At 35.8% G+C, this 21,474-nt stretch overlaps 1 protein-coding gene across 2 annotated transcripts in view; it reads right to left on the bottom strand.

Annotated features, from left to right (window-relative positions):
- LOC120633402 (kinesin-like protein Klp10A) overlaps positions 1–21,474 on the bottom strand; it is a 100,854-nt gene that overhangs the window by 50,019 nt on the left and 29,361 nt on the right. For both annotated transcript variants that reach the window (XR_005659196.1, XM_039903612.1), the window contains exon 2: positions 7,514–7,704. Coding sequence is in view for 1 of the 2 variants with exons in the window: in XM_039903612.1 (XP_039759546.1) it covers positions 7,514–7,704 (191 nt within the window). In the remaining variant the exon portion in view is untranslated. The remainder of the gene's footprint in view (positions 1–7,513; positions 7,705–21,474) is intronic.

Here is a 21,474-nt window from a genome sequence, read left to right as displayed (position 1 = left end):
AAAGAACTAATATCCCGTGCAAACAAAAAACAAAGAGTTCAACCTTATTGTTCGGGTTCAGCTGTATTTCAACTTCCGTGCACCCTGAATTGCAAATCGAGTAATTTGCATGATTGTCAAGCAAAAGGCTTCCCTACCTATATATTTCCACCCTTACTTACAAAACAATTCGGAAATTTTAAATTGATAGATAGTCTTTATTGCACAAATTAAAAGAGTAAACAAGAAATAACAAAAACAAAAAAAATATATAACTAAAATGCGCAAAGGCGGTCTTATAGCTTTAAGCGATCTCCTTGAGACAAAAAAAACTTTACAAAAAAGGCCAAATTTTATTACCGGGAGCAGTGCCTTGCTGTTGTCAGAGTTCCGTGCCTAATTTTCGGAATATAATTCGGAGATTTTTATATAGAAGCGGGAAACCAGGGCGCAGGTTTGTAGCCCTCGTAGCTTGCGATAAAAGTTTACAGAAGTAGTTTGACCATCATGCCACTGTCAAAGTACTTTGTAATGCACGCATCGAAAGAGCATTATATGAAACTTTTGGCTTTGGACATTGATACAAAAAAGTTGTCTCGCCGCGAGGTCGATATAGCGAACGGAAGCAATCATCGTCAGACAGGTATTCCTTTTACAAGTTGAATACCCAACGATACGTGTGACTCATAATGGATCATATTTATTTACATCTTTAACAGGCTATAGAATTTGTGTTCATCGAACTTATATTTGCAGTTTTGTATCCATTTTCCTAATTTTTGCATTTATATTGATGTTTCAACAAATAAAAGAATATATAATTAGAAATAATTTAATTACTTTTCAATTGTTATGTAACTTTTTTCTTTCTGTTTAAGATCTGACAATTGTAAAATCAGCTCTAAAAATAACTCTTCAATTAATTTTAAATGAGAAAATAATTCTGATCTTTACAATAATTCATAACTTTCCTTGAGAATGTCTATTAATTGATACCGTAGCCTAAGTTCCCAACGATAGGAAAAACTACTCTTAAAATACTTCTGATAATGAAAATATTTGTGAACCATAATTTATAACTTTCTGTACAAACCGATTAAAGTCAAAGTTCCTTTATTCAAATAACTATGTCGAATGAAGGCATTGTTGTGAGTCATACTAGCAAAATGTGTAACAAAATTCTATAATCGCTCATATCTATTACAACGACAGTAGCTTATTATTATAAATTTTCAGTATACACTATTTTATTAAGAACGTAAATTTTCATATATTGTCGATTAGAAGATGTACGTGGGATGATGAATCATCACATCACAAATACTTCGATGATATCACTGTTGACACAAATTCCATTCGAACTAAACTTTAATAAACTCTACCATATAAACTTCAATATTTCATCTAAGGTTCTCAATATAATCTATTATTTCTTAGTATAGATAATATTTATTTATCTTATTTTTACTACGTACAAAATCAATACTATCCATTTCGATGATATCTAATAATTTGTATGGCAGACTAAATATTAACTAGGCTCTTTCTATTTTATTAACATGTATTTTTTTCTAATTGCCCTCATTCAAACTTGAAGACAGAATTTTCGTTTTGATTTGGGTTTATTTTTTAAGCTCGAAATGTTTCTAAAATGTAGTGTGTAATGTAAAATTTTACACATTTTCGTTCTACAAGTACGGGCGAACGGAATTGGATAAAACTTTATCGTGTTTTGATCACTGTTATGGGTGTCAACTTCTAATGTCGGTCCAATGACCAGTGAGACCTGCAAATCTAAAGATTATTACATTGAAATTGTCGCATTTGTTATATTGGTTGAATTTAGGCTGCTCTTGATGAAATTGCGGATTATAAGTAATAGTTGCTACTCAACCTATACTGACAAGACCGTGCTAGGAGTTGCTACGCCAAGAATAGAATCGTGTCAGCTAATCACAAAACATTGAAATCATCGTCTAACGAAAATTGGTTACGGATATGTAAACTAATTTGTATTATATCACAGATTAACGTCAACTCCATTGGTGAGGTTGTCGTGAAAACCTACGTTCATTGCTTAGAGCTTATGTCGTGCATCCGAACAGACTGCATCTAGATAACAGCGGAGCTCTTTACACATAGAAAATAACTATTTTTTAGCCGCAACATTCTAGCCGCATTGATATCACTGATCAGTTTATAGCAATGAAGCTTGTGAGAAATTTGGCATTTGATTGCCCCGCCGTTACAAGCTTTTAAAGATAATTCGGACTTTAGGATTATCAACTTATCGGTACGAACACTAGAGCGGCACGTAATATGGAGTTAGTCTCTCTCTTTTCTAAAGGTTAACTATATCCTCACACTCACTTGCTGCGTATTTCAGCCCAGCCATCACAGTTTGCTGCTAGCTGCTATACTTAATTCGTGTAAAAATGAGACAACAATATGAAGCGGGCCCATTTGAATGCACCTTTGATATTCCCGCATTGATATTAAACACTCCACGTATTAAAAACAAATGTTCGAAATTCATAACGTAGACGTTTATTTCTGAAACAAACTCATTAGAAAACTTTCCAATTCAATCAAAAAGTAGCAAACATTTTTCCAGAAATGTCCGTCAGCATCATTATTAGAAAGCTGAAGAGCGTTCTTATATCAGGAAGTACTTACTCGTCAATTTATAAAAAAAAAAATCTCGGATACCTGGCTATTTAAATCTAAGTGGAGTGGAATCGAACAAACACAACTATTCATTTTTGTATTTGAAACCTCTTATATTTACAACATGGGTACTAATGAATTCGTGGCTTAATTCTACTATGTTTTGTACGCTAATACTAGTTTGAGGTGGAAAATAGGTGAGAATTAACAAGTATGTTTTTGAACGTGATCTAAAGTTAAAAAAAAACTATAATACATAACGCAACAAAGTGATTGGTCGCGGTTCGGTCACACTGCTCCAAATTTAACACAAAAAAAGTAATAATACAGTTAGTACAAAGAATTTGGTTTACACATTAGCGTAACGAAAACACGACCAAACAGAAACACCATAAAAAGCCGTGTGCAAATCATAGATCGTGAGCAACGTAATTGAAAAAGTGTAGAGATATATAGTAAAATCTAACCGCCTTATTTTCAAAAATTTAACACGTGTTGATTATGACCATTTCCTAATATTACAACTTCACATATGACAATTATATTGGAACACAAATCTATCTCTGTAATAAATTGAGAGTTGAAATTAAATTCTATTTTGTTCAGAGTATGTCAGTAACTTGTGAGTGTAATCAATTAGAAATCTAATCTAAAATCATCAGACGGCAGATTGATTTAGAAGTGCTATCTTTTTCTTACTTTTCTTTGCATACAAGCATAGCACTACTAAATTCAATCTGCTATCTAGAGATTGTGGGTCAGATTAATAAACATCGGATGTTAAACATTTCAGTGTAGTTCTTTTTCTTGGATTATACATTTCTTTTATCAGAAATTTTAGGATTTCAAACAATAAAATATAGAATTTATGATGACGAAAGTCATAGTACGATTAAATTTTTGGGAATAAGGTGGGTAAAACTAAAAAAGTCGAGCGCTTGGCGAGGCCTCCGCTCCATGCGGTGTCCAAAGTGCGAATGATCATAGTGCGTGAACAATACCGATCTCGAGTTGCGCACGGGCATCGTGTGTCCCGAGTCGCCGGCAGTCTCGCACTCGACGCCATCGCGCAGGAACCCGCCGTCGTCTGATGAAGAGCCCGACGGTTCCTTCGCAGCCATCACAAACAATCACGTGCCATTCACAGACTAACAAATATGTTAACCAAAACTTGGAGATAGGAGACCGCGAGGTGAGACACAAACCATAGGGAATCACACCTCCTTTTATTTGTATACAATTGTATGTTGACGGTCTCATATCTCAAGATCTACCTTTAACATAAGATCACAAGAGAGACATGTGGAATGGAAAAAACAAAAAATTTGAAGGCCCTCGGAGGTTACACGTTTATTTCGATACCTGTCAGTTGATCGCGTACCATTGTACTCAAATTGGGTAATTTAACCACATGTACCAGCCAATCGGAAATCTCAATCACTGCTTTCTAGGTCAACCAACCTTTGGTCTTTGAGCTTTGATCCAGCCTGTAGCCAGAAAAGGCGTTAGATGTTGTTTTGCAGCCGTGTTTCAAGGTCACTATCGAAACTGTTGCCAAAGTGAACGAGTAACCACCGTAAGAAAATAAAGTAGTACTAATAACTAGAAGTTGCAGGAACACGATAGAATTAGACACAAACATTTATAAAACAACAACAAGTATCTAGGGTGATCTTACACTGGCCATCCCTTTGTATCAGAACTGTCGGAATCCATTAAATCAGTGTGAAACCTAATTCTGTATTGCTCCAGTTCGAGTGGAAAGTGAAACTAACACGGGCATGGGTGGGAAATCGATGCGAGCCGTTGTCCGCGACATGCGTCGGCGTAGCCATACAAGTTGGAAGGTCATCCGTAACCAATACATCAATCAGCGTCGCGTCGAACGCAGTCTAGTTAACACGCACCCCTTTTCATTTTATCTATTGACGTGTGAATATTAAAATTAGACTAAATAGAAATCCTAAACTTGACATGTTTCAAAGTAGCTATTTTTTAAAATAAAAAACAACATATATGGAACACGGTTTAGCCGTACTGCTAATTCATGCCTCGTCCACTTGGATGGTCATCTCAAAACGCTGAATTAACTAAGGGCAGCAAATTTGATACTAATAGCGGAGAAATTATCAATTTTCAAAGCGGTAACAAAAACATAATGAGACTTTTATTACTTTTGCACTTATGCACAGCCGAATGTGTATCAATTGCTGCGGGAAAATGAATAACAGCATCGACTTTTATACCTACTTAATGCTAGATTTCGGTGTGTGAATTCGCGATGAAAATAAATGAGTTGCGTTTTCAATCATGTGCTCGAGCTATTTTTTGTTGGAACAGTGCATTAACTTAAACAATGATTGATCAAGCTAATATGGTCACTACGTGCGAATTGCAAATGATCACCTGCCAACTGATGATGTATGGAAACATTTCTACATTATATGTTCAAGTGTTGTGTGACAGTAAAACTGGTCGATGCACTCCACCCTTGCACTGTGATTCACTATGTATTCATCACCTTTGAACTATGTATTTTCTGTAGACATTTTTGCAGTCATGTTGGAGATATGTGCGATTTTAAGGACACTGATAAAGCACGCCCCATTCGTGAGCTGGTACTAAGTTAGGACATTCGCCTTTCGCGGATTTGTTTTCTCAACTGTGGTGTCTATTAGCAACGTGGTTCACAACCCAAACAATGCGAGTTATCGCGGCTTGGTACCGCACAAAACTATCCGCTAATCGATATGGGTTTCCCACTTGCTATTCAATTTGTCCGCGAAAACGAAACACTACAGCTAATGATGAGAAATATTGAGATAATGACCTCAAAATGCATAATAATGCATGCATACTTGTCATTTTTTAAACGTTCATTTCTAAACCTTCTAAAAATAAGGCCATTTGACCAGTTTAGTTTTGTGAAGACATTGATTGCTATTTTATTAATAAAGTAGAAGATCAAAATTGTGTTGTGAAAAATATGTTCTGCGATCGATCGAGGATATATGAATATCATAAATGTACCCATGCTTAAAATTTTACAAAGTTGTTTGCGTTATTGTTATATTTGACAAATAAATCTCAAATGTCCACTGTGTTAGTAGATAAGAGTTGACAATAATTTCCGCAAGTGAATTGGCAAATTGTCTCACCGACGGCCAGAGAGAGTGATGTGTCCATTGACCCCGATTGAAATAGATCTGTCGCTACACAACTCACAAATGTATCGCAAAATAGAAGGAAACATACGTAAAAAAATCGACGCGTGTTAAGTGCATTTTAATTATATTATATTTTAAAAATAAATATCAATGCAGTTTTATTGTAGGTACGATTCCCCCATAATATAAATAAAATTTCGTTTATGTCTGTTAAAATTAGCTTGACGAGCATGGTTTTTGGAATAAAAGCTGAATCTGTTTCAAAACCAGGAACATCCCAAGACGAAGTCGAATTTATACTTTTTGGCCCAAGAACAAGTTACTATATAATTAAAACCTTATGATTGGAGACAATTTTATACATGAAATACTCTGTCCACCACACAAAAAAAAGTTAGTTTTCTGTACACCTAAAAGACCATTAAAATCATCCCTTAAGAAGAAACAAAAAAGTGTAGTAATTGATGGATAACTTACAAGCACATAAAATTACTTGAATTTCAATTAGAATACTGCTGAAAATCTTCACTAAAACATCTTTAAAAAACGTAAGAATTACGAATAAAATTATCATAATATAAACCCGATAGTTAACGTTACATCCATTTCAAATCTATTTCTAGAACAACCATTCTAATGTTTGGAACAGTAATAAAATAACTGTGAAGGCTACCGAATAACATAATACATATATTACACAAATGTAAATTGCATGACCTAAAATCAAATGTACAATATTTAATATTGTTACGTCTGACTCATAATATTTATTTTGAAATGGACGATTCTTCGTAACATGGTGGTGGTGCGAATTATTTCAAAAATAATATAAAATTTTACCTACATCTACTTAACACGTACTTTGAAATCGTCAAGTTCGTTTTGTCAGTGACTCTACCACCTTTTGTACATAACATTTTTACAATTAATTTTGTTGCATTAACGATACAGTTCTTTGTTATTACAAATGTATCTACTTGTGAGTCACAAATTGTAATAAGCTGTGCAGTGTGTGGATCATTTCAAGTGAGGCATTGTACTATTTCTTTCAAAGAATTCAAAGTTTGAAAAGAAGAGTATCTTTCATCTTTCAAACTCATTGGAATATCCCGCATTCTATTTCTAACCCACTAATTCACTGAATTAATTATTGTTTACGAATGATCACAATGGATTGCCTTAGTTAAAGATACCAGTGGTTTTTGGGATGTTGGGTTCATTTACACATACATTTACACTTTTAATCCATCATGAGATTTCAGCAGATTTAAATAGAAATAACCGATTTATGAGCAACTAAGATCGTCAAATACAAACGGTCGTGATTTCATTTACCTTAAAAATTATTATAGATAATTTTACTACTTTTCTTTACCGACATGGGACTGTTAGTACCTAGATTGATTGATAAGCCCTGGTTCTTTATGACATTGAAATTCAAACTGTCTATCAATTTTAAAGTCACATATTGAATGTGTATAAAGACTAGAACCTATGAAGATTCCGGTTCAAGGTCGCTTTGAGTTAAATAATAGAAGCGCCAGAACGAGGATGAAACTGTGGGCCACAAACAAGAAACCTTATTCTTGTTCGTGCCCCCAGAATTGTGCTGCATGCCTTACAGAAACATAAGAGCATGCAGCGCTGATTTCCAGTAGAATGTGACAGGCGAACGGTATTTACTATTAGGTTATACGTACTCTGGCCAGCCTGTTGGGCATCGGCTGTAGGTGCGGCGTCTGCTGCCTCGTGCCCACCAGCTCGGGGTTCAGGGCTAGGATGGCGTCGATCTCCACTTCCTTGCCCTTGGTCTCGCCGCGCTCATACCACTCCACCGTCACCGACCGCGACTCCTGGTTCACGCCCGAGACTATGGCTGAGTGGATCCGGCCTGGAACAAGCACGATCATAATTATTTAGTGGCAGGTAGTCTTCATCATTATAATCCGCAGGTTATGAATGTCCCACTGCTGGGTGAAGGCCTCCCTGATCATAAAATATATGGATTTAGAGGACTACGGATATATAGTGGTAAACCTTGGCCCTACCAGTAGGTAACCGGTGGGGCCACGAACCCTTAGCGCTTAAGCACCGATAAACTCTTTTGTCTGAACAATAATTGAATAATACAATTACAACTAAAGAGAACGAGTTAGTACACGTTAAAAGACCGGAAGAGTAGAGAGTTAATAGTTTCACAATCATACACAATTACTGATATTATGTATTGTGGAGATGAATGTAAGGAATGCACCAAAATTAAGACTTCTTTTGAAATGGCAAAATAATTATTAAAATTGTTTAACCATTTGATGACATAATTCCAGGATAAGTTTATCTGCTTGAAACAATACATTTATATTATGTTTTTTTTAAGCTTAGGTACATTTATTTATTTTATTTATTTAACTCTTTATTTGTACACCACAATGACGTTAGGAAAAAAAAAAACAATAGAAATACAAAGACAAAAGTAGAATACAAAAGGCGGCCTTATCGCTTAGTAGCGATAAGGCCGCCTTTTGTATGTATGTACATTGTTGTTTATTCTACGGAATAAAGATTACTACCCTAGAGAAAGCACAACAGTTGCCGATTGTTCAGACATTTTGCTGACAGTATCAATATTTTGAGTAGGTACATGGATTAACTAACACCCATTTTTACTAACGACGAACAATGACTCAATAAGTAACCTCTAATAAGGAGATTCCTAGGCAGTAGGCATACATCCAGCGTTCACCATGAGTTAACACCTAAGTTTTGGTAAAACTTTATTTTTTCTATAGACATCGCCTTAATCATTAGGCATTCGATGCAGGCGATGCCTAGGTTAAGTGAAAACAGGCATAGGCTCCTCTAATTTGAGAACCTCGAGATTGCAGTCAAAGGCTATCTTGTAGGAGTAAAGAAAAACTTGGTCCCAGTAAATACTAAATTTAAGAAGGTTTAGTAAGTAAGTTGATCCGTTACAAGATAACAATGATACAGATTATGATATACATTGATGGTCGAATAAAAATATTTCATTTCCTTCCTTTTCTTGAAGTCAGTTAAAACAATGCTCCAATTTACTATGAGAAATACAAGTGCCTTTACAACGAGTTCGGGACTCGAAAGGGTTGAGACTAGACGCATTAACATTAAGTGTGGGGATGTGAAAGGTTATGGCGGCAATTTACAGGTACAATGGGGTCTGAATGTTCAGACTGCGCTGAGATTTAACGACCCCTAGGTAGGGGGCGTTCATAAATCACGTGACACTGATGGGGGTGTATATAGGGTCACTTAGGTGTCACGTAGCGGTTTCGAACGAATGTCAGGTAACCTGTTGAGCTTGAGTGATCCGTTAGAGGTGTTTGATGTAGGAACTTACGTTTCAAGGATACGGGGATCATAATAGTGAAATATCGGAACTCTGTGACTAGTGGTTTCAAGATTCTAAAAGTACAGTTTTCTTTATATTTATAATTCCCCTATGTTCAACAAGTGACTGATTCAATGCAGAAAAGTACTCTTAATTGTATTGTACACCGTAGATAGATACCTAATGTAATAACTAACAAAACTGAAAAAAAAAAAATACAAAGGTGACTACTGAAGTACATGATGTTAACAAGAAGGGTTAGTAGGCCTAAACAAGGCACTTTCATTACGTAAATGCAGCGCAGTGAGTGAGCGATATAAATTACAGCTGACTATAGCTATATACGCGCCCTATAATAATTATTTGTTTTATTGTGCGTTATCCGCTGAGAACGCACACGAAAAACGTATGTCTTTCTTGGGTTATAATCACCTAAGGCCACACATGATAGCCCTTATTTTATTTTGAAAGAAGTCCACAACATATTCAGTCGGGTATCCTCTTAGTTATGACGAAATACCACCTTGATATTAGAATAGTTTCTAAGAGAGAGCCCCGAATTAACGGAACGAACGACTCAGTAGAGACATCTTGGTGCTTCCGTAGAGGCAGATTGGAGATTTCGATAAAAACTGAAACCAACGGCTTAACGACTTGCATTCATATATTATGCTCATGGCCTAAGCGGGGAGATGATATAAAATGAAAATAATATCCAACAAGAGTTATAGAAAACTTAAGGTTAGTAAGAGTTTTTAAAGCTTGTACTGGAGATTTTTTCCATTTTATGTATACTCTGCATACTCTGTGCATACCCTATATGCACGCCACTGGGGGCTTATTCGGGGCTCTCTCTTACAACCTATTCTAATAAAGAATAAGTGAAATTTTTGAGTTTCGAACCCTTGTGATCGACAATTGAACATGGCAACCACTAGACCGACCAGTTTAAAATAAATTAATTAGCATCTACTACTAATGTGATGCAATAATCGGCATCGCACAGTGACCCACATACAAGATGCAATAGATTAATTGCCGCTCGCGTAAGGTGCATGATAATATAATGTAATGCATCTCGACCGACGAAGTGGTGTGATGCAAAGCGTTGTATAACCAACGCGGACGAAAGGATCGAGCTCTCAGTCAATCTCGATAGCGATATACGATCAAAATCTATAATCGCGATTCGCGAACCCGTAGCCTTAGTATAAGATTCGTTCGCTCGCAATCGACGAATCGTTTTTGAGTATGGAAATACTTGAACATCGCAGTAAAATTTACCTTATTTGGATTCAGTTAAAGCTCAACTTTCCTTACTATAATACTTTAGCTCGGGTTTATGACGGAACGTTTGTAAAACAAAAATAAGAAGTACAGGACGGCCGATTGGCGCAGTGGGCAGCGACACTGATTACTGAGCCAAGGCCGTGGGTTCGATTCCCACAACTGGACAATGTTTGTGTGATGAACATGAATGTTTTTCATATAATTATGCATCAGTCATCTTAGTACCCATAACACAAGCTATGCTTACTTTGGGGCTAGATGGCGATGTGTGCTGTTGTAGTATATTTATTTATTTATTATAACAGGATTTGAGACTCTACGAGTGACATTAGGTCCATTTCACTTTGACGATACAGAGTTTGATATTCCTGCCCACGATCTTTTAATGCTTTAGTTTTAACTTTACTAATGTAGATATAATGATAGTGCAAATAATCTTCTTTACATAGTATAAAACAAAGTCGCCCTTGATACGCTTAGGGCTTTTAAAGTACGCAACGGATTTTAATGTAGTTCAGTAACGGCTAGAAGGTTTATATGTAGTACGTAGTAAGATTTGCAATGAGATCTAACAAACCTATGTTTGTGCGCTTACAATGCAAACGCTGGCTAAACCTTACGGTGTGGACTAAATCAATATACTACGGAATTGTATGTCTTAAAAAGATCAATAAAAAAGTCCGTTTTATGTAACGTATATAAAAAAAATTGAATATAAATTTAAATATATAAGTACGTATTATGGGAGACATTTTATACCGACAAAATATACTTTTAATAAATAAATAATTATAAGAGAAATTTATATCCTTAAAAAAATGTATTGATTTAGAATATTTATTGTTCGTTCAATTAATTTTTATTTCTTCCAATAAAAAAAGAAGTTATCTTTAAAAGAAAGTTAGCTAAGAACCAGATAATCTCCGTGTAGTAACGACTAACATTGTAAACATAAAACGCGAGTATAATTAACTGTAAGCGGGACAAGGTCACCGACCTCCGACAACCTGCCGTAACCGTATAAGAGTGCCTACCCATACACAGCTGTATCTGCAATGAGCCAACAGACAGACAACTCGCAAATCTATTAAGATCGTGTCAGGACCGGATTCTATTTCATAGTTTGAAAAACGCAATGAGGGTTTTTTTTTATATGAAATATAAAAATTGTTATTTACATAGATTAGAATTAAAAGGTTTGAATATAGATAATAAACCATTGCCCAGTCACTTTTATTACCTACGTTTTTTTTTACGGCAAAGCAGATGGCCCACTTATGGTAAGTCGAAAAACTCACGCCTTTAAACAGACAAAGGTCTTCGCAGGACTTCATGTGCCTATAATTACACCGGAAACTACGTCCTTCAGACCGGAACACAGCCACGCTACTTGGCGCAGATACAGGCTTTGGCAATAGGCAAGCGCTACAAAGACCAAAATGATGAAGTTAAAATAAATGTAGCTGTACATGTACGTATTAAACATAAAGGGCCACCCTTTTTATGGTCTACTATTTTCGAGTATAGACAAATTTTACATCAGAGTCATATAGATCTTATTAATAAAGTCAAAAAGTCAAAATAACTTTATTCAAGTAGGTGGCACTTTTGATGCGTACATAAGAATTACACGGTAGTGAGTTGATGGCGATAACCACATTCGTAAACTTAAAACTAAAGCTACGAGGGTTCCAAACGCGTCCTGGTCTAAGAAGAAGCCCACAACAAACTTAGCCGGGTGTTTTTTTTTTGTTATCACAATGTCATTTTAAATTATTAGAAGAGCAACCTGGTTTGAGCAATAATTTACACCTAAGCTTTTTTATCGATTACGTAGTCCTTTATACTATAAAAGGACTTTTCTATAATCTTACGATTAATACAAACTTTGAACTTTTTAAGAGACTTCTCCAAGATGTCAATTGGTAGTTTATTGTAGAATTGTATGCAATTTCCTTTAAAAGAATTATGAATGATATTGTTTTATAGATTAAATTTGTCTAAAATTCTGCAACTGGGGCAGAACGTTCGTATAACGATCGAGTTTCATTTGGCCCATTTTAGTTAACTCAGTGTAAAGCTCGATATGCGAAAACGACTCCTCGATTGCGAACGAGAAAATCTTGCACTAAGGCTACATATACAACATGTAACCGAATTACTAAATACTGTTGAAGGGTGTACAAGTTTATTTCATAAGGAATCACCCTGTAAAAATATTGAATCAAAAGAAGCATATTTTGACAGCCGATTGGCGCAGTGGGCAGCGACCCTGCTTTCTGAGTCCAAGGCCGTGGGTTCGATTCCCAGAACTGGAAAATGCTTGTTTTCAGTGTCTGGGTGTTTATCTGTATATTATAAGCATTTATATGTATTATATTCATAAAAATATTCATCAGCTATCTTAGTACCCATAAGACAAGCTACGCTTACTTTGGGGCTAGATGGCGATGTGTGTATTGTCGTAGTATATTTATTTATTTATTTATATTAATTTTTCCATACAGACGAATCCAAAACAATTTAAGTGTTTACTTATGACAACCCTATAAAAGATCGACACGCGCTTTGTACCTAATAAAGTGGCAGTCACTTGATTTTATTTTGAAAGTGATGTTAGAGCTGTATCTGATTTCTTTTAGTATAAACTATGGCAGTAGTTTAATCAAAAACTATTAGCGTTTCGGTTTCTCAGATAAATCTCAGAGACGGTACATAATGTACTTCTAACACCTGTGATGATTTATTTCGGTTTTCATTTACACGTTGTAGAGCCTCAGAACTCACACGAATCTATTACGGAACGTAAACAAACGCACGTTGATGGAGAAAAGTACACAGCCATAGTTTAAAGATATAAACAACGCGATGGAAATAAAACTTCCAGACCAGAAGAAAATGCACCGCCTGTATGAATGCATTTTTAAATGAATGAAAGCACTACAGATACTTTTGCATAATAATATACTACTTATGTACGTGTGTTTGTCACCTAACTCCTTCTTATGGGCTTGACTGATTTGGATGAAACTTTATGTGTTTATTTCAATTGGTTCCTGCATTCTAAACAAGAAAACACAATTGTTTGCGCCAATGTCCACCTAACATAACATACATGCCTGAGAGTTCTATTCATAATGTTCTCAAGGGCCCAAATCGCACCCGTGCCCTGTAGTGGGTTGGGTTATTGATAATGATGATAAGGCTGTTACTTTGTTTAGAACTTTTGCGATCGAAACCGAGCAAATCCCGTCGATTCCGAAATTTTTATGTTCATTTTAAAACTAAATATTTGATATCTCATCCAAATGTAGGTAATAACAATTCAATAGGTATTTTAATATAGAAAAATTCAATATATATTAACAAATTAAATCATGTGTTCGTTTGTAGTAAATAAGAAAATTGGCTGCAGCAAGACTTTATATTGATATTGAAATTTCATATTTAAAATCACTTGTTTAAGGTAAGCTTTAAGATTCGAGGACGTATAAAGTTTTAAGTGACTCTACCAGGCAAATTCAAACGAGAAGAAGCCGGTTAGAAATTTGGTAGTTGCTCTTTACCAAACTATAGTATTTCTGGTTTCCCGCAGCCAAAGAACCCTTAAAAAATCCTTGTAATTTCCGTCAACCGCATCTCACCGCACTGAACAAGTCACTAACTAGTTTTATTTAATTCATCAATCATCATCAATAGCCTATAACAGTCAGAAGGGTCAACCCATAATCACCACGCTGGGTAGACGGGTTGGTGATCGCAGTAGATGGTAGTAACACAGAGGATGCTGCGGCCCGCGCTCCGTTATATTCCCTTAGTCGCCTCGTACGACACCCGCGGGACGAGGAGGAGAGGTTACAACTGCATTATGATCTGCTGTCACCACGCGGCAATAATTTAATTAATGACCCACAAAAAAGAACGTGCAGTGTCAATTTGTGTTTTACAAGCATCACAGTTCAATTTACCCAAAATACACACTCGACATAAGTTTCGCTTCGATACTGGGACATCCTCAAGAGATGTTAACTTTGCAGTCAGTAAGTATTTGCAGATGCAAAGATTCATGCCAATCCGTTGCTCTGGCTACGTTAAACAGGATTAAACCAACAGACACACTTTCCCTTTCAGTATATTAGTAGGTAGGGATTAGAACTAGGCCGTGCGTCGGTACAATGAAGTACTATGTATCTATAAACTCAAAGGCACCATTACACTAATAAAATTCCGTCGCATCATCACTACGGCAATTTGCCAAATTCAAAGCGAAGTCAGCTTATTGAACACACAGCCGTCGTCATGGCGACGCTCGGTAACCCGTAACGCGCGGCGAAAGTAGAACGAAACGCCAAAAAAACAACAATGCTGACTATTCGTAGTAACTGGTAACCATCAATCCAATACAGTAGTTTTAACTTGAGAAGTACCTACGTAACTGGTTTTTACTGTGCGCTCCTACAAAATAATTATTAAGCCCTCGCGCACTGAGAGACAACGATGAACGAACAGTTGCCCAATTCATTCACCTTTTCAATAAGATGTCAACCTGTCATCTACGAGTTGGATACAAATTTGTGTCAGTGCTCCATAAAATGTTCAGACTCAACGATTATAAAATATTGTTTTAATTTTTTTTTTTTGTATATCGTCGAAATAATTGTTAAGTATTATGTATGTCGTACTCTAGAACTCAGAGTTGAATAAAAAAATTGGTTGTCTGTAAAGTCGGCTTACTGACGATAGTTGAACGTGACAACGTCGTAAGAAAATACTGTTGGAATGGTTGCATTTTTCTAAAGAAAATTTTAATTTTATTTGTTTGATAGATATTTTCATTGCTATAAACAATTGACACCACATTCACTTTTCACTGCACTTCATCCTTGCCGAAAACATGTGTATTATTGTATAGAAGCTGTCCACGCGGACGCATCGCTCACTCAAGTAGGAGAGAGACAGATGTCGAACGCGGAGGCCGACTGTGCCTCTTTGTCGCTCGTTCCGCGCTCTCGCTTGCACTTCAAGCCTTGAATGGAACGCCTCAGAGCGAGGTAACGCCGCATACGTCATGTTTTTTCGTGCGTGCACCCGGCTCCATCGAATTATAAGACGTTGTCACGTCAAAAATATTAGTTGGAGACTTATTCTACTTTTATCATTTTCCATCATCATTCCCATTTTCCAAGTATAAAATGAATATTGACGAAGCTATTTTTATACCCTCAATGAAATATTATTCCGAAATTTTTTAGTTAAATGTCTATAATGTGAAAAAAGTTTCACTTTTACCGTGGTTTCATAAAACCACACAATCCTTTTTTTATTGTTTACTCAACGCAAATGGTGTGTATAGATGTCGTGTTTGTCAGAAAAGTTGTACAGAGTCGTAAGAGTCCAACCAAATAACTGCACATCTATAAATCTATAAGTGGACGTGGCTACGTAGTGCGCAAGATCCCTTTAAATTTTTAAATGACCTAGCTCTAGTTTTGATGATACTATTTTCTCCTGGGAATACCGGCTACTATTATGAACCGCCGAGAAAGTCCCGTAATTTTGCGTCATTATATCATACAAGTTCGAAAATATGATAAAGTAGAATTTGACTTTCCTTAAATTGTTTTTGCTTATTTTGCTATGATATTCTCTAAAGCATTCCAGAAAATTCGTGTTAACTATGAATTGTATTGGACGTTCTTTAAATAAAAGCGTCACCTAACCTAATTACCATCGCTTAAAGCAGTGTTCAAATGACAGTGTTTCAAATGACAGTTCACATGACATACCTTGACGTCGCGTTCTAAAAAAATAAAGTTTAACAACAGTTTACAATGCTGAAACAAAAAGTTAACATTTTTTAAAGCGCTGGTAGTAGGCTTTCTAGCTCTTTTTTAAACTTTTCGAGCAAATATGAAGGTTCTTTCTGAGCAGGTGTGAAATGAATAAAACCTTTTTTTTCTATTTTCATATGTTCGATATTTTAATGTCATACAAAGCTGTCATTATTTCTAGGCTTATATTATGTCATACCGTCAGTACTGTTGTCTCTTACGTTGTAGTATGCGAGATGTTTTGTCGCTGGTTCGGTTCTTGTAAAACATAGTAACAAATGTAATTTAAACAGCGCCGTTCGCTACGTGTAATTTTCTATGGAGAAATATTACGCTAACCATTGCACTTTCTAGTCGTGATCAACTGTACACTGTAATTGATAGTTCTGCGGTGACTTTTTAACAATTTCAATTAATTTCTGCAACTTGTTTTATGTTTTCAGAGATTATTTCCTGAAAATAAAAGGTACCTACCCAAAACCTTAGAATTAATCATCATCAATTTAACCGATTCCAATGCTGGCCATAGATATTTTGAAATAGTTTGTTTCCAGCGGCTCCCAGCACATTGCTTGATGTCATCTGTCCACCTTCGCAGGGGGTCGACCAACGCTGCGATTACCTGTGTAGGGTAGACATTCCAGCACCTTGTGACCCCAACGTCCATCGGTTCTCCGAGCTATGTGCCTCGCTCATGACAATAGCTCTTCGGCCTTCGTATTTCTTTAAACCCATTACCAATCTTTCTTACCAGTTACTGGTTTGGAAATTTGGATGAAAAATTGCTTTAAAAAAGTTCAACAAAATTTGCTTGATGAAAGTTTACTAGCACTGCATTTTGTAGAAGGTAAGGTAAAAACCTCAGCAAGATAAGATTAATCACCGTTCGACATTAAACTTTACAAGAATCTACGTGTTTTTATAAAGTAAGACCTAGCTATAATTTGTACTGAAGTAGTAACAGTTGATAGACTATTAAATCGACGAATGACGATGCAGCGTAAAGTTATTCAGAATTAAATAACGTTGAATCTGCTTTCCAACTCGAAAACTCTTAAGTAAGAAACTTTATGCAACAACGACGGTCTTGAGTTTCTTATTTTTAAACGTTTACGATGGCAATCTGTTTCCCAGTGACGGTGAACTTTATGGGTCAAGAGCGGAATTATATTACCGCTTTTACGGACCAGTTGTAAATCGGTTGTTACACTGTCTACGTACACTGAATAGTATACCTAGTATATCGTAATAGTAGCTCGTACTATGCTCGTAGAGTTCGTGAAACGTTTTTTTTCTCTAGGAATCACCTAAATCACAAGGCATCCAATTAAGGCGATCCCTAGGTTGAGTGAAATCGATCTCCAAAATGGGTCCGAAAGAGTAATTGGGAGATAAATTTAAAGATTTGAAAATAATGACAGTGTATAGTCATTACATATTTAAAAATATAATGTATGTTCAAAAAAACATTTCTAAATTTAAGAAAAAATGAGACTGCGATAATTTAAACATTAGAAGTTAGAATATACTTACAGTGCAATATACTAGGTTACATAAAATTCATAATTCGTTTAAGGAAATTGAATACAATTCTACCATAAACTAGCCATTGACATCTTGGAGTTGTCTCTTAAAAAGTTCAAAGTTTGTATTAAACGTAAGCTTATAGAAAAGTCCTATTATAGTATAAAGGACTACGTTATCGATAAAAAAAACTTGGGTTTGAATTATTGCTCTAACCGAGTTGCTCATCTAATAATTTTAAATGACAATGTGAGATGGTGATAACAATAAAAAACCACCCGACTAATTTTGATGTGGGCTTCTTCTTAGACCAGGACGCGTTGGGAACCCTCGTAGCATTAGTTATACTACAGACAGATATAGCGGTAACTAATACCTTTCTATTCGAGCCAGTCGCAAATAAAATGTGTTATATTTAATTGAAGAAAAAAATCTTTAATCCTTTTCTCTTCGACTGACATTACATTGCATTCATTAGAATTTAAACCTGAATTAGAGTAGAAAACTAAAAGCTCAATCTTTGCTCGTGCATGGAAAACTAAGAACCAGCTCAATATGAGCCCTTCAATTTTTTTACCGCGCAAGAGAGAGTTTAGATCAGCCAGACCAGCTTAACTTGGGCGCCAGTTTCAGTTTGGTAGGTTCGCGAGGCGTGTCATTGACCCGTTAACGCATCTAATTATACATTGCCGCCTTGCGTATGCGTTACGGTCAACGTTTGAGTGACGACACAGTTGATGTGACAAATTACGTTTCTTTACAGTATTTGAGGCCACGTATTTCAGGGCGGCGGCCTATCTTCATTTAGAGATAGATAGATGGACAGATAACACAGTGTTAGCGGCAAAGGCGTTTCATAACTTAAAAATTGATCGTTCAAAGCAAACTAAGCATTGAAGTAATGAATTCGACAGTGGATGGCGCACAACGTAAAGAGAAAATAACCTACTCAAAAATACTTACCATTTTAAATTAAAAAAATCTGTAGGTATTTACTTGACTTATACTAATATATAAAGCTGAAGAGTTTCATTCTTTGTTTACTTGAACGCGATGATCTCAGGAACATTGAAAGAATTTTTCAAATCAGAAAAATTCTTTCAGTATTGATTAGCCAACTTATAGAGGAAGGCTTTATATAAATCAACACGCTAAGGCCACTAGGAGCATAGCGAATGTTGCAAAATCGGGTTTTTTTTTTAAATTTGAGAGCTGCGTGCGCTGCATAATCGGTTAAAGTTTCGATAAAATTATGTATGATAAAGTTGTTTCTCTTTAAAATTCTTAAAAAAGGTCCGCGACAGCATACGTCTATCTTTTATCTTTTAAGGTTGACTTATACGCGGAAAAAGTCGCGAGGGACCGCTGGTTCAAATATATAGTTATACTATCAAAAATAGTTATGTTAGCGCGTCACGGAACTAAATGTCCCAAGTTTGATTTTTAAGTCTCATAAATGGTATGAAGTTTTTCTGTTAAGAAATTTTCAGTACCTGTAAGAAAAGTGGCGACGTCCTATCCTCGAGGAAAAAAGGGTTAAGGCGCTACGCAGTAATCAGTGACATTTGATAATATCGTAATTTAGGTTATAAGTTAAAAAGTAATAAACTGTCATACACCAACTGAATGTGTCCGAGTCTGATTTCTCTCCGACAAAAATTATCCATCAGGCTGGAGGCATTGCCGCGCTGTACAGGGATGGGCAACCTTTGGGTCAGGTTATCCCCATAGCGGGGATTTAGGCCCTTTTCCCGTAAACGGCGCCCAATCTCCCGTATGCGATTCATTATAATTGCTGATTTTTTTCTGGTCTGCTCTGGTGGGAGGCTTTGGCCGTGGCTAGTAGGCCCTACCGACTAAGCGATTTAGTGTTCCCGTGCGATGTCGCATGTAAACCTATTAGGGATATGACTACCATAATCCCTAACAGGTTAGCCCGCTACCATCTTAGACTGCATCATCACTTACCACAAGGTGAGATTGCTGTCAGGGGGCTTACTTGAAGAGGAATATAAAAAAAAAGCCAACCTTAGTGCCCTTATATAATTTTTTATGTAAGTAAAATTACATGCAACATCAAACTCTTAGATATCATAGTTTTACAACTTGTTAGCACTCGAAACCAACTTAGAATAAAAACCGACAAATAGAAAAATAGAAAAGAAACTCGCATTATTTCCCACGAACAGTGTGTAATGTTTACGACAAGGGAGATGTAGCGAAGCGGCGCGCAATTACTATATTCATTGGAGTGATAATACACGCGGCTCTTTGTTTTGTGGGAAACAAAGGTAGCACCAATTTTGCTCACCAATTTAATTATTGCAACTATACTAACATTATAAATTGGAAAGATAATCTTAGAAACTACTGAACCAATTTGAATTATTGTTTCACCATAAGACAGCTATTTTATCCTGAAGTAACAAAGAATAACATAATTTCCGAAAGAATAATTCTTTTATTTCGCTACAAGGTGGCAAATACAGTCTTAAGATGATAATGGGTCAACCTGTTACGTGGGTATTACTGTTATAAAACCATTAACCCATTAACATTTATCCACTAAATGGAAATAAATGCAAAAATCGCGTCAAAGAATGGTTGCTCACGCAAACATATGCAGAAACTGAAAAGTTGCTTGAAGTTTTATCTTAGTTCGGTAATATTTTACACACACACACACACACACATACACACGCGCACGCACACACACCCACACACACACACACACACATATGTATAAAACGTTCAAAACATGTAACCTAGTACAAATATGATTACCAGCGTTACCTGCGAATTGATATCTTTATTTTTTTCTTGTTTTAAGAGCCATATTTATAAGGAGAGCACTGTCGCCTATAACACAGGTTTATACCTAGCTTAGGGACAGTTGATTTCTGTATATCCGTGTTAATTTTAACATTAATATAAGTTATACCTATTGTGCAGATGTAATGTAAATTGTACCTATGTTTTATTGAACAATAAACAAATATTATTATTTATATTATTATATTAAACCAAAACCCCTAATCGATGCAAACTAGCCACGGCCGAAGTCTCCCATCAGGCATAGATAAGATTTCAGCTTGAAATAGTGTTATTTATAAATCCAAGTCAGAAAAAAAAAGTTTGCGATCCAGTTTAACCGAGATATCTACTAAATATCCGTATTACAGAGTATTAGTATATTAGTATTATATATTAGTTAATAAACATTACTATATTATCCGTAATACGGATATTTAGTAGATACCTCGACGTTTACAGCATGGTATTGCATGTTATGTAAGTATATAATAGGTTATAGCATTTTTTTTTCAATTTTTTTTTCTTTTGTTTAGCGTCTAAATATCAGAAATTTGGTTGCAAACAAAGAGTATCTTTGGTGTTATGCATACTGAGTTAGCCTTTAAGTGGAGTGTACAACATTATAAAACAACTGTTAAATGCGTCCATATATTAAGATAAGGTTGTATATATAAACTTCCTAATAAATGAATAAATAAATAAAAAGGTAATGAAAAATTATATTACGACGGCTAAAATCCGGCTAAAACAGCGGACGCTTTTGAGAACATTATAGAGGACTCTCAGGTATGAAGGTTTCCTCATGATGTTTTCCTTCACCGTTGAGGCAAGTGAT

This window comes from Pararge aegeria, chromosome 2 (assembly GCF_905163445.1).
Source record: "Pararge aegeria chromosome 2, ilParAegt1.1, whole genome shotgun sequence".
Classification (NCBI taxonomy): Eukaryota; Metazoa; Arthropoda; class Insecta; order Lepidoptera; family Nymphalidae; genus Pararge; species Pararge aegeria.
The sequence above is the reverse complement of the archived record's forward strand: the minus strand, read 5'-3'. Positions and strand labels throughout refer to the sequence as shown.